Raw genomic sequence first — 13,528 nt, forward strand, 5'->3', positions numbered from 1 at the left:
AGTAGATCCTCACAACATAGAATGTGCCCATGGTTTTGCCTAGTGTGACCAAAGCATGAAGGTTAGACTGCACTATGGTTATGGTCTCCTTTATGGTTGTTTCAGAGAAACCAGAAAATCAGTATTCCAAGCCTCCAACATGTCCAATTCCAGGACAGTACCCCAGCTCCAATGTCAGCATCCTGGTAGCCAACCAGTCAACATGTTCGTTTCCTGGGATCCCACAGTTACAAGGGGTCCATCCAAAGATGACCAACCATCCAGCTTGGTGGAGGCCATTAAGGAGATCCTGGATAGCCACAACCAATGGTTGTTGAGGGTTGCACTGACTGATAGCTCAAAGTCTACTAAGGGAGTCACTGCTGATTAAGAATATCTTGCCGATGCTACAAAAAAAGTGTCAGAGCTCAAGCAATGGCCACCAGTTCTGCAGTGAATACACGCATCCGTTAGGCAGGGAGAGTAGTTAACTGCACCCTGCAAGTGTGTAGGCAAAACAGGTTCATCCACTGACAATAAAGCCTTCAGTGTGTATCACTTATGAGGCTCGAAATTTAGGTCGACCAGGAACAGGCAGAGAAAAATCAGTCTTCCAGTCCCATCTGAGGATGGGATAACACACCATGGAGGTACACACAATTCCTCCCTGACAAGAGGTAACAGTGGGGGAAATTGGAGTACAGAGCAGAGACATTTTATACGAACTGTGACCCTGAATCCAGTCCCGAGCCTCTTACGGGAGGTCGGTCTCCATTCCAGGAAAAAGGATATGGTAGTCTGGATGCTCAGGAGTGCAGCGAGTGTGTAATGCATAGCTGAGCAGCACTTTATGTTGCCTGATCTGTAGGAGATGGACCCCATCCTCTTTGAGTAGGCTCTTCACAGGGCTGGGACCCCATTCTGCTGTAGATGGAGGATATTGTGGGAAGCACGAACTTTAAACTCGATTATGGTGGGACAAGAAGTTCTGTCCCCCATGAATCATGGAACTTGCCACTGTTGGGGAGGCTTGTTGGGGAGGCTCGCATGCCTCACTGATACAGATAGCGGTGCCATAGGTGCAACCACAATGGAGGGATATCTGTAGAGAGGCCGGACAGGTATGTGGTTCCTGAAGAGGGGCAGCAGCTTTTTCAGTAGTTCCAGGGGCAACAGTCTGGATGATTGACTGATCTGGCCTTGTAACACTAACCAAAATGGCCTTGCTGTTCTGGTACTGTGAACGACTGAAAGCAAGGGGAAACTACAGCCATAATTTTTCCCGAGGGCATGCAGCTTTACTGTATGGTTAAATGATGGCGGCCTCTTGGGTAAAATATTCCGGAGGTAAAAAAGCCTCCCATTCGGATCTCCAGGTGGGGACTACTCAGGAGGACGACGTTATCAGGAGAAACTGGCATTCTATGGATAGGAGCGTGGAATGTCAGATCCCTTAATCAGGCAGGTAGGTTAGAAAATTTAAAAAGGGAAATGGATAGGTTAAAGTTAGATATAGTGGGAATTAGTGAAATACGGTAGCAAGAGGAACAAGACTTCTAGTAAGGTGAATACAGCGCTATAAATACAAAATCAAATAGGGGTAATGCAGGAGTAGGTTTAATAATGAATAGGAAAATAGGAATGCGGGTAAGCTACTACTAACAGCATAGTGAACAAATTATAGTGGCCAAGATAGATACAAAGCCCACGCCTACCACAGTAGTACAAGTTTATATGCCAACTAGCTGCGCAGACGACGAAGAGATAGATGAAATGTATGAGGAGATAAAAGAAATTATTCAAATAGTGAAGGGAGATGAAAGTTTTATAGTCATTGGGGACTGGAATTCGATAGTAGAAAAAGGAAGAGAAGGAAACGTAGTAGGTGAATATGGACTGGGGGTACGAAATGAAAGAGGAAGCCGCCTGGTAGACTTTTGCACAGAGCATAACTTACTCAAGACTAACACTTGGTTTAAGAATCATGACAGAAGGTTGTATACATGGAAGAGGCCTAGAGACACTAGGAGGTTTCAAATAGATTATATAATGGTAAGAGAGAGATTTAGGAACCAGGTTTTAAATTGTAGGACATTTCCAGGTGCAGATGTGTACTCTGAGCATAACCTATTGGTTATAAACTGTAGATTAAAACTGAAGAAACTGCAAAAAGGTGGGAATTTAAGGAGATGGGACCTGGATAAACTGAAAGAACCAAAGGTTGTAGAGAGTTTAAGAGAGAGCATTAGGGAACAATTGACAAGAACAGGGGAAAGAGATACAGAGGAGGAGGAGGAGGAGGAGGAGGAGGAGGAGGAGGAGGAGGAAGAAGAAGAAGAAGAAGAAGAAGAAGAAGAAGAAGAGGAAGAAGAAGAATGGGTAACTTTGAGAGATGAAATAGTGAACGGCAGCAGAGGATCAAGTAGGTAAAAAGACGATGGCTAGTAGAAATCCTTGGGTAACAGAAGAAATACTGAATTTAATTGATGAAAGGAGAAAATATAAAAACACAGAAAATGAAGCAGGCAAAAAGGAATACAAACGTCTCAAAAATGAGATTGACAGGAAGTGCAAAATGGCTAAGCAGGGATGGCTGGAGGACAAATTTAAGTACGTAGAGGCATATATCACTAGGGGTAAGATAGATACCACCAACAGGAAAATTAAAGAGACCTTTGGAGACAAGAGAACCACTTGTATGAATAACAAGAGCTCAGATGGAAACCCAGTTCTAAGCAAAGAAGGGAAACTAGAAAGGTGGAAGGAGTATATAGAGGGTCTATACAAGGGCGATGTACTGGAGGGCAATACTATGGAAATGGAAGAGGACGTGGATGAAGATGAAATGGGACATATGATACCGTGTAAAGAATTTGACAGAGCTCTGAAAGACCTAAGTCGAAACAACGCCTCAGAAGTAGAGACAACATTCCATTAGAACTACTGATAGCCTTGGGAGAGCCAGCCACGACAAAACTCTTCCATCTGTTGGGCAAGATGTATGATACAGGCAAAATACTTTCAGACTTCAAGAAGAATATAATAATTCCAATCCAAAGAAAGTAGGTGTTGACAGGAGTGAAAATTAGCGAACAATCAGTTTAATAAGTCATGGTTGCAAAATACTAATGCAAATTCCTTACAGACAAATGGAAAAACTAGTAGAAGCCGACCTCGGGGAAGATCAGTTTTGATTCCGTAGAAATATTGGAACACGTGAGGCAATACTGACCCTACGACTTACCTTGGAAGCTAGATTAAGGAAAGGCAAACCTACGTTTCTAGCATTTGTACACTTAGAGAAAGCTTTTGACAACGTTGACTGGAATACTCTTTCAAATTCTGAAGATGGCAGGTGTAAAATAAAGAGAGTTAAAGGCTATTTACAATCTGTGCAGAAACCAGATGGCAGTTATAAGATTCAAGGGGCATGAAAGGCAAGTGGTGGTTGGAGAAGGGAGTGAGACAGGGTTGTAGCCTACCACCAATGTTATTCAATCCGTACATTGAGCAAGCAGTAAAGGAAACAAAACTTTTGGAAAAGGAATTAAAATCCATGGAGGAAAATAAAAACTTTGAGGTTTTCTGATGACACCGAAATTCTCTGAGCGGCAGCAAAGAACCTGGAAGAGCAGCTGAAAGGAATGGACAATGTCTTGAAAGGAGGCTATAAGATGAACATCGGCAAAAGCAAAATGAGGATAAATTGAATGTAGTTGAATTAAACCAGGTGATGCTGAGGGGATTAGATTAGGAAATGAGACATTTAAAGTAGAAATGAGTTTTGCTATGCGGAGCAAAGCAAAATAACTGATGATGGCCGAAGTAGAGAGGATATAAAATGTAGACTGGCTATTGCAAAGAAAGCGTTACTGAAGAAGAGAAATTTGTTAACATTGAGTATAGATTTAAGTGTTAGGAAGTCTTTTCTGAAAGTATTTCTATGGAGTGGAGCCATGTACGAAAGTGAAACATGGATGATAAACAGTGTAGACAGGAAGAGAATAGAGGATTTATAAATGTTGTGCTAGAGAAGAATGGTGAAGATCATGTAACTAATGAGGTGGTACTGAACAGAATTGGGGAGAACAGAAACTTGTGACACAACTTGACTAGAATAAGGGATTGGTCGGTAGGATATGTTCAGAGGCATCAAGGGATCACCAATTTAGTGTTGGAGGGAAGCGTGGAGGATAAAAATTGTAGAGGGAGACCAAGAGATGAATACATTAAGCAGATTAAGAAGGATGTAGGTTGCAGTAGTTATTCGGAGATGAAGAGCCTTGCACAGGCTAGATCAGCATGGAGAGCTGTAACAGACCAGTTTCTGGAGTGAAAGTAACAACAACTACACCACCAACAACTACACCACCACCACCAACAACAACAACAACACCACCAACAACAAATTCTGGACAAAAATTGGGAGTACACCCTGGAGACCCCACTCATGTAGGGTAGGTAACCAGGATGTGGTTTCACTATGTTGTGTCTTAAGTCTTTTGCATGTTCTTGAGGACAGTGAAAAGATGCTGACATTGGGCTAAAGCTAACCACACAATGGACTCCACGCAGATCAAATTGTTGGCAGTAAAATGGCCTTGGTGAAACCCACCCTGGGGCAGAGCCGAAAGACCATGAGACTCAAAGTACCAACACAGCTGTCAGCTCACCATATGTTCAAGCAACTTGCACAGAACATTAGTAAGACTAATTGGGTAACAGTTGTCCATGTCAAGAGGATGTTTACCCATTTTCAGTACTGGGACAATCATGATTTCTCACCAATGAGAAGGAAACTCACCCTTGCTCCAGACACTGTGGAAAATGGCAAAGATGTGTCTTTGGCAATCGCCTGCTAAGTGTTTAAGCATTTTATTGTGGATGCATTCTAGCCCTGGGGCCGTGTAAGGGCAAAGAGCTACGACACTGAGGGATTTCTCACTCACTGAATGGAGCATTATACGGCTCCAGGTGGCAAGTAGTAAATGCTAAGTGAAGGTGTTCCACCCACTACTTGAGGATGCTTGCATAATACAAAGCAAAATGTTAAGTAACAGCATCTGGGTCAGTGTAGACAACATCATTTACAGAGATACAAGGGGCCCATGGGGGGGGGGGGGACTAGTGTCAATGCAAGTGTCTAATCTTTGCACAAACCTGCAAATGAGGGCTACATGGTCCAATGGTAGCAACATACCATTCCCAGCAATCTCGTTTCAGTCATTTTATGAGGCAGCAGATCCTGCAAAGATCTACTTAAAGGAAACAAGGTGCTCCATCGACGGATATCACTTATGGTAATGGAGGGACAGTATGCGATTTCTAATGACCACGATAAGTTCGGGGGTCCACCAAGGTATTATCTTCTGACAGGGAGTCGCAAGAAAGAGGGAATCAGTAAATCAGCTGCCGAGATAATGGCTGCAGTTGTGCTCTGGACAGCCACAATGATACCTCCACATCTCACCTCAGGGTGCAAACAACAGCAATGGTTAAAATACCCCAATCAACTTTGGAGAGAGCCCAACTGAGTGGCTGCCCAGGCCAGTTACACTGAGAGAGGATCAAGACTTTTGGAAATGACTACTATCACACAGGTCATCATGGACTCCCTGATGGATGGATGGATGGACAGAAGAAATCAAACTGCAAATGGAAAGTTCAATGGCCATATAAGATCCATACGCCACAATGAAATGTGTGGGAACACCAGGATTCAAACGAGAAAAATAGAGCTCTGTGAGCAAGTTTTCAAAAAGCTCTACCATGGCCAGTGGTTGTAGTTGCTGCTCACAAAGGGTTGTGAGCACTGAGGTCCCTCAATATTAGGAAGGGTGGGAGTGTTCCGGTATAACATTAAGTGCCGGCACATTGGCCTGAACGATGCTCCGCATGCACCAGCGATCAAGTATTGCGACTGTTTCTTGCATCCTATAGTTCGCACCCACAAGATGGACCATCACCAGCAGAACCACTTCACGGCCGCAGCCATCGGGCACTGCTCCACCCCTCTGCATCCGACACTGAAAGAAGGCCGCAAGTATTCCTTCATGCCGCATGATATTGTCTTTGACAGGGTTTTTAGTGGCAGCAGATGGGGGGCGCAAGGTGAGGTAGTCCGCTGACTTGGCACTTCCAAGTATCTTATTTCACATCCAGATGGCTTGCAGTGCTGACATCACAACCAGCTCCACCCCTGTCATATACCCAGTGATCCTTCTGTCTCTCTTCCCTCAGATTCACGGATCCCGAGGACAGCATGGCCACAGCAGCCGCCAGAGGGTGTCATCAAGACACTGAGGGATGACCCCATCGAGACAGAGCCTTCGCCTCCTCTCGTTGTAGCTGGATGGAGCTGGACCCACCCACACCGCAGCTGCTGTCATCTTCCACATTTGGTACTTGGCCTCCAGAGGTGGGTGCGTACCCTTCTGGACTTTTCTGGGGGATGTTTCTGCCAGAGTGCAGGCTGGATGGTGGGGTACGGCTGGTAGCTTGACATCCCCCACAGCCACAGCTTTCGGTCCAGTGCAGCGTCCACCCTCTGGCCTCCCCCACCGTTGTCGCGCTCGCTACACATTGATGGTCTGTCACTTTGGGAGGGGAGGGGGGGGGGGCAGTAATGTTCCAGCGTAACATCAAGTGCTGGCATGTCGGCCTGAACGAAACATCAGAGAAGCCTGTGAGACTATGTCAGCCAACAGAACTCTGACTAGGACGACACCACAACAGGAGAGGCACCTATACGAAGAGAGTATAAGCCCTGCTCCAGCTAGCCTCGGCCACACTAGAAGAGCCGCACTAGAAAACGAGCTGTGATATAAACCCTATAGCAGTGACTATGAACTTGTGATTTGCTTGCATGGAAATGGTATATATTGAAGGAATTGACTATTTGCACGTTGCCAATTGGTTGACCTCTTTGTAAAAAGGCAAAGTTAAGTATTGTCAATTTACTTTACTGTAATAAGCTCCAGCAATAAGATTTGCTGGAATTATTGTTTAGCTATCTGAGAAAGCAGCATCCTAGGCACCTTATATTAGACGAGTGGGCAGGATCCCACAGGGAGGAGCTGAGAAAACAGTGCGTACAATGTGTTCTGGGGCATCTCATCATCAGGAAGCACATACACATTACAGACAGCAAATTCCAGATATGCCTCCACATGAACACTGAAGCCTGTAAAGTTGTGTGGCACTTATTTTCTGTAGATAGAGTCCAGAATGTGCATAGAAACACCACCCACACTTCTTTCACAGACAGTGTGATTCAGGCAAAGAGCAGGAGAAATGCACAAGAGACGTCATAGCTCAGCCAGGTGGCAGGAAAAACTGCTACAATTCCACTGGAGGATAACACTGTCAGTATACTGTGGGGACTTGAATGGACCAAAGAGTCAGATCATTCCTCACGGCTGCCACTGGTTGCGAGGATACGGCATCAATACACATTTTTTTTCTGAATCAGGATGTGTGTGTGTGTGTGTGTGTGTGTGTGTGTGTGTGTGTGTGTGTGTGTGTGTGTGTGTGTGGCGGCGGGGGGAGGGGGGGGCGGTACCTTCTGGAGCCACCAGGAATGTCACTTTGGATACAGAGGCAGTTTCTTGACCTCCTCCTCATATGATTTCGACAAGTGCAAGGGCTTTCTGCCCCAGATTCTGGGGCTCCTGGTAAGGGATGCTGGAGGAGAGCACTGCTTCTCTGCCGAGGGTTGCGAATGAATGTTGCTGGTGGGTAGGGAGTCAACACTTGGAAAGGGGGTGTGGGGAAAGCAGTAGAGGAGGGCTCCAGTGGAACAGGGGAGTGGGTGTAGTAGAGAAGCCCCAGTACCTAATGTAGAAGACACAGAGGGGAATGGTACAGTCACTAGAGAGGACGATGGACTTGTAGCTATAGCATGCATCATCATCATCATCATCATACAGGCAGGATATAAAGATGCTGTGACTTACCAAACGAGAAAGTGCTGGTAGATAGACAGTAAAAAAAACACACAAACACACACACAAATTTCAAGCTTTAGCAACCCAAGGTTGCTTTATCGGGAAAGAGGGAAGGAGAGGGAAAGATGAAAGGATGTGTGTTTTAAGGGAGAGGGTAAGGAGTCATTCCAATCCCGGGAGCAGGAAGACTTACCTTAGGGGGAAAAAAGGACAGGTATACACTACACTACACTACACTACACACACACACACACACACACACACACACACACACACACACATCCATCCGCACATATACACACAGAGGCAGACATCTTCCTTAAAACCCACATCCTTTCGCCTCTCCCTCTCCTTCCCTCTTTCCTGATGAAGCAACCTTGGGTTGCGAAAGCTTGAAATTGTGTCCGTGTTTGTGTGTTTTTTTATTGTGTCTATCTACCAGTGCTTTCTCGTTTGGTAAGTCACAGCATCTTTGTTTTTTTATATATATTTTTCCCACGTGGAATGTTTCCCTCTATTTTTTATGGGGCAAGTAGAATGATAAACTTGCAACATGGAAAGAAGTAGTGCTTCAAGGGCTAGGCCCCTGTGGTGGTCAAGCACATACTCGCAAGAGAGATGCGAGCCCCTCCTGGGGAGCAAAGAAAGAATGAAAACTTTGCCAGCTTTCAGGTGACTCAATCCTTTTACTATTTAGTGAGTGGTCTCCTTTACTCCTAAATTATTTAAATTTTGCCGGAGCCTTTCCTACCATATTAACATGACTTTTCAATATTCAGGCAATTTGCAGATGTGGATAAAGTGTGTAGTTTTATTTCCTTTTGAGGGGTGGGGGGTGGGAGAGAGAGAGAGAGAGAGAGAGAGAGAGAGAGAGAGAGAGAGAGAGAGAGAATCCAAATTACTACTGGTCATAGAAAAAAAATAAGTGTGTTTAATTTGACACTATTTGTACACTAAACAATAGGAGAAAGGGAGGATAAGTGAAAAAGAGGGGCCATCTTGTGTGTGTGTGTGTGTGTGTGTGTGTGTGTGTGTGTGTGTGTGTGTGTGTGTGTGTGTGTGTGTGTGTGTTATATACACAGCATTTACTGTAGCATGGTATTTAGAGTTGGATTTTAAAGTGTCCATCTTTCAAGAGAAGGTACTTTACATAAACTTACATGTAATCCATGATATGGTCCATCAAATTAGCAATGGGAGGCCCCTCGGCAGGACTATGCTCATATGTCAGTCCTAATTCTCCATCAGGACCAACCACAAACTGAAAGAAAAAAAATTAACACTAAAAATAAGTAATCTTTGATGTAATTGCTGAATTAAATGGAAAAGAGAGGAAGGAGGATTGGGAGAGGGTGGGGGGTGGGCGGGGAGGAGGTAGAAATGGAGAGGTAGAGGGAAAGGGAGAGACTATTTTATGAGGAGCACAATAACATTCTGCAAGTAAAAAAGTAAATTCCTCAATGAAAACAGCTTGAAAGTACATACGTTATTAAATTACAATAACGTGCACAAAAAATAAAATATTTTTATGCTAACTAGAAGACAAAATGACTTAACTTACTTAAGGAGACAAACTGCAAGTACTGCTGATTGCACACATTTAAAAGTACAAAAAACTATCCTAGCTCTTGGAACTGTTGCTCCTCAGGGAGAAGGCAATGATGAAGAGGGAGATGGTAGAGAGAGTGGTGAATTTTCCTTGTGATGGAAGTAAATACCTTCCAGGCTTTCTTCTTACTGTTCTGTCTGTGTGCTGTTTGTAATTCTGGCCTGTTCATCTTTCTTTGTCATTTAATTATCTTGTCTATCCTCATTAATATTTTCCTGTGTTTTGTGATCTTTTCTCACTGTTCAGTGATCTCTTTTCTAACTGCTCTCTCACCCTCTCTCTCTCTCTCTCTCTCTCTCTCTCTCTCTCTCTCTCTCTCTCTCTCACCCTCTCCCCTTCATCTTCCACTTCCTTGGTTTCATAACAGGTGGTTGCTCTCAGTTTAGGGTATGAATAACCTTATCCTCCTTTCTAACCTCCCTCACAGTTTCTTTTTGTTTCTCCCTGAGGAGAAAATAATGGTAAAAACGTTAGAATAGTTTTTCCTACTTTGAAATGTATCCCACTGTCTTCACCTCGTTCAGTATTACAGACTGAAGTAAAGTTGTTCAGTATTACAGAATGAGGTAAAGTTGGACAGAAAGCTGAGTGAGTAATGAAAGGAGGAGGATCAGATTTTAACCACGAGACTCTTTGTATTATAAAATTTATATCTGTAAAAGAAAGAGGGAAAGAAGGTGGAGGTTTAATGCCGCATAAATGCAAAGAGGTCTTGCTCAGAGCTCAACGAGGTCTTGCTCAGAGCTCAACGAGGTCTTGCTCAGAGCTCAACGAGGTCTTGCTCAGAGCTCAACGAGGTCTTGCTCAGAGCTCAACGAGGTCTTGCTCAGAGCTCAACGAGGTCTTGCTCAGAGCTCAACGAGGTCTTGCTCAGAGCTCAACGAGGTCTTGCTCAGAGCTCAACGAGGTCTTGCTCAGAGCTCAACGAGGTCTTGCTCAGAGCTCAACGAGGTCTTGCTCAGAGCTCAACGAGGTCTTGCTCAGAGCTCAACGAGGTCTTGCTCAGAGCTCAACGAGGTCTTGCTCAGAGCTCAACGAGGTCTTGCTCAGAGCTCAACGAGGTCTTGCTCAGAGCTCAACGAGGTCTTGCTCAGAGCTCAACGAGGTCTTGCTCAGAGCTCAACGAGGTCTTGCTCAGAGCTCAACGAGGTCTTGCTCAGAGCTCAACGAGGTCTTGCTCAGAGCTCAACGAGGTCTTGCTCAGAGCTCAACGAGGTCTTGCTCAGAGCTCAACGAGGTCTTGCTCAGAGCTCAACGAGGTCTTGCTCAGAGCTCAACGAGGTCTTGCTCAGAGCTCAAAGAGGTCTTGCTCAGAGCTCAAAGAGGTCTTGCTCAGAGCTCAAAGAGGTCTTGCTCAGAGCAAGAATTTCAAGAATACCCTATTGTAATGTATACAACTTAGGTGAATAAGGCATATCCTGTTGGGAGTACCAAGAGGCTGTCCACTCTCAATGCTGTAGTCTATAGGAAAAAGTAAAGTGAAATGCAGGAAAACTTGCACAGGATCGACTACAGCACTTAACCCTGGATATAAAGAGGCAAAGAGATGGATTATTGTTTGAATACACTTTTGGCAATAAATCACTAGAATTGATAACAAAGGAAAATAAGCAGGAGCAACCACTGCCCAGAGTGAACAAAAATAGAATGACCACATGAAAATATTACAAAAATCAGATGCCAGTCAGATTCACTGGAAGAATCTTAAGTAAATGTAATTTATCCATAAAAGAAGGATTTTACAAATTCCATGTTCACAAGATTCTTGAGCAGTGCTCATCAGAGTGGAGCCCTTACTGGATAGCAGTAACAGAGGGCAGAGGGAGGGATGGAGAAGATTCAATAATGTTGTCATGTCTTTGACTGTCATTTCATTCTGCAAGAAATGCATGCTATCGTACACAAAAGGGGATATCTGAGAATGCCAGTGGCAGAACCTCTTAATGTGATAACACATCCAGTATTTGCACACATTCTGTGCAGAAATAGTTGAAAGAATACAACGAAGACACGTAACGTCTAGTTCCCCCAATGGTCAAAGTACTTCAATCAAGAGTACTTTTGTGATGAAATGGCTCACCATCACAGTGAAATCTGAAGTCCACAAGACCACTACTGAACTCTAATTACAGTTTTTGCATGTCATTTTTTCTGATGTGTAGTATGTGAAAGAGAAGCAGCTGTGTGATTCTATGTATGCAATCACAATTTGATATACACACATTGTACACAGTAATAATGTTCTTCAATATTCTCCAGCTGCACCAAAAGAAGACAGAGACGGAATCTACAGAAACAATAAGTAGTACTCCTCATTTATCAGCAAAAGATAAATTACTTATTATCTCCACGTTTCAAAAGAATTCTGCAAAGTAATATGTGTAATACGTGTAATACTTTTTACATAACTTGTTTACATACCTGTACAGTTTTGTCGTACCAACGATTTGCACCATTCACTTTACTTCCAAGTCCATGAACCATTTGCAAAGCATTTACTGTTGATTTATTCAAGCCCTTTAAGTTAGGATTGGGCTTGTCGAGGCACATAAGGAACAAAGATGTCTTAATGCTGTCTAGTGCATAACTATTTGATTTATCTGAAAAGAGGAAAACAAGTCACATATGAATAGGCAAGCAATGTCAGGTGTTATTAAGACACATTGTCTACAGTATGTATCCTCTCTTTTCTTTGTTTTGGCATCACTGTAGTACTTTTCCTCTCTTACTGGTAACAATGCATAAGAAAACTGGCATTCCTCAGCCAATTGCATGGAAGATTCTGCAGGAGCAATTACATCAAAAACCGTATTGCATACAGGTGTTGTGACAGTTAAGGCCAAATGATTGCACCATCAGAAGCGAATTTTGTGAAGGTTTCCAGGGAGCAATGAAGGACAACTAATTTCCCTGCTGACTCGTGTTCAGTGATGAGATGACGTTCCATTTAAACAGTAAAGTGAATCGTCACAACGTCTGCATAAGGGGCGTGGAAAATCCCAGTATTACAGTGGAGACTAAAAAGATTCTTCAAAGGTGTATGTCTTCCACGCTGTGTTGTATAGCAATGTTTACGAATATTTTTTTTGGAAAAGCTGTGATGGGTATGATGTACCTACACATGTTACAAGACAGGTTGTTTTCGAGACTGATAGCTGTTAATCAACATTTCATATTCCAACAACACGAGCTCCAGCTCATTGACACAGAGATGTGCATTGTCATCTGAACAAGGAAACTCTAAACCGGTGGGTTGCGCAATGTGCTCAGGATGATTTGGCACTCTTCAGGTGGCGCCCAAGTTCTCCTGACTTTACAGTTCATGACTCTTTTTCTTTGGAGATATGTCAGAGACACTGTCTATGTACAAAATTTTCTGACAACACTGGGTGAACTCCAGGACTGCATCACTGTCACATTGGTGGACACTAACAGGGACATGCCCAAACATGTATGGGCTTAGCCTGACTACCGCATAGATGAGGGTAGTGCAACAGAGATAATATAGAACATTCGTAATGGCATGTAAGAACTGGAAAATGTGTTTTTCATACAAAGTATCAATTCCTATTTTGTACATAATATTTTATGAAATACATTCCTACAAAACCCAATGAATCATTTGTAATCACTCTGTGTTTCGATGATCCAACTGGCTACCATGTTCAGGTGAGATTGCAGGTGCACAATCACACTGGAACTGAGGTAATATCAGATACATCAGCTGATTAATACCCTTTTTCAGATGTTTTAGTATACAAAAAAGAAAATGGGACTTTGGGATGCAGTGTATACTGTATACCTATGCATAAGGACCACTACCTCCATGCTACTAGTTGTCATCCACCACATACACTGTTCACGAGAGCTTACGCTATTTCGGATTCCGATAATCTGATGCTGGAACTAGATTACCTTAAGGTTGTTTTCAGGCAAAATCGATATACTAAGCATCAAACTGCCCATGCTTTTCAATTGGGACCACCATGTGGAC

At 43.5% G+C, this 13,528-nt stretch overlaps 1 protein-coding gene across 4 annotated transcripts in view; it reads right to left on the reverse strand.

Moving 5' to 3' along the window:
• Window positions 1–13,528, reverse strand: part of LOC126088527 (carnitine O-acetyltransferase-like) — an 82,171-nt gene that overhangs the window by 17,503 nt on the left and 51,140 nt on the right. For all 4 annotated transcript variants that reach the window (XM_049906693.1, XM_049906694.1, XM_049906692.1 and 1 more), the window contains exons 8-9: window positions 11,956–12,134; window positions 9,086–9,186 (exon numbers count right to left, since the gene is read on the reverse strand). In XM_049906693.1, coding sequence (XP_049762650.1) covers window positions 9,086–9,186; window positions 11,956–12,134 — 280 coding nt within the window. The remainder of the gene's footprint in view (window positions 1–9,085; window positions 9,187–11,955; window positions 12,135–13,528) is intronic.

This window comes from Schistocerca cancellata, chromosome 6, assembly GCF_023864275.1.
Source record: "Schistocerca cancellata isolate TAMUIC-IGC-003103 chromosome 6, iqSchCanc2.1, whole genome shotgun sequence".
Classification (NCBI taxonomy): domain Eukaryota; kingdom Metazoa; phylum Arthropoda; class Insecta; order Orthoptera; family Acrididae; genus Schistocerca; species Schistocerca cancellata.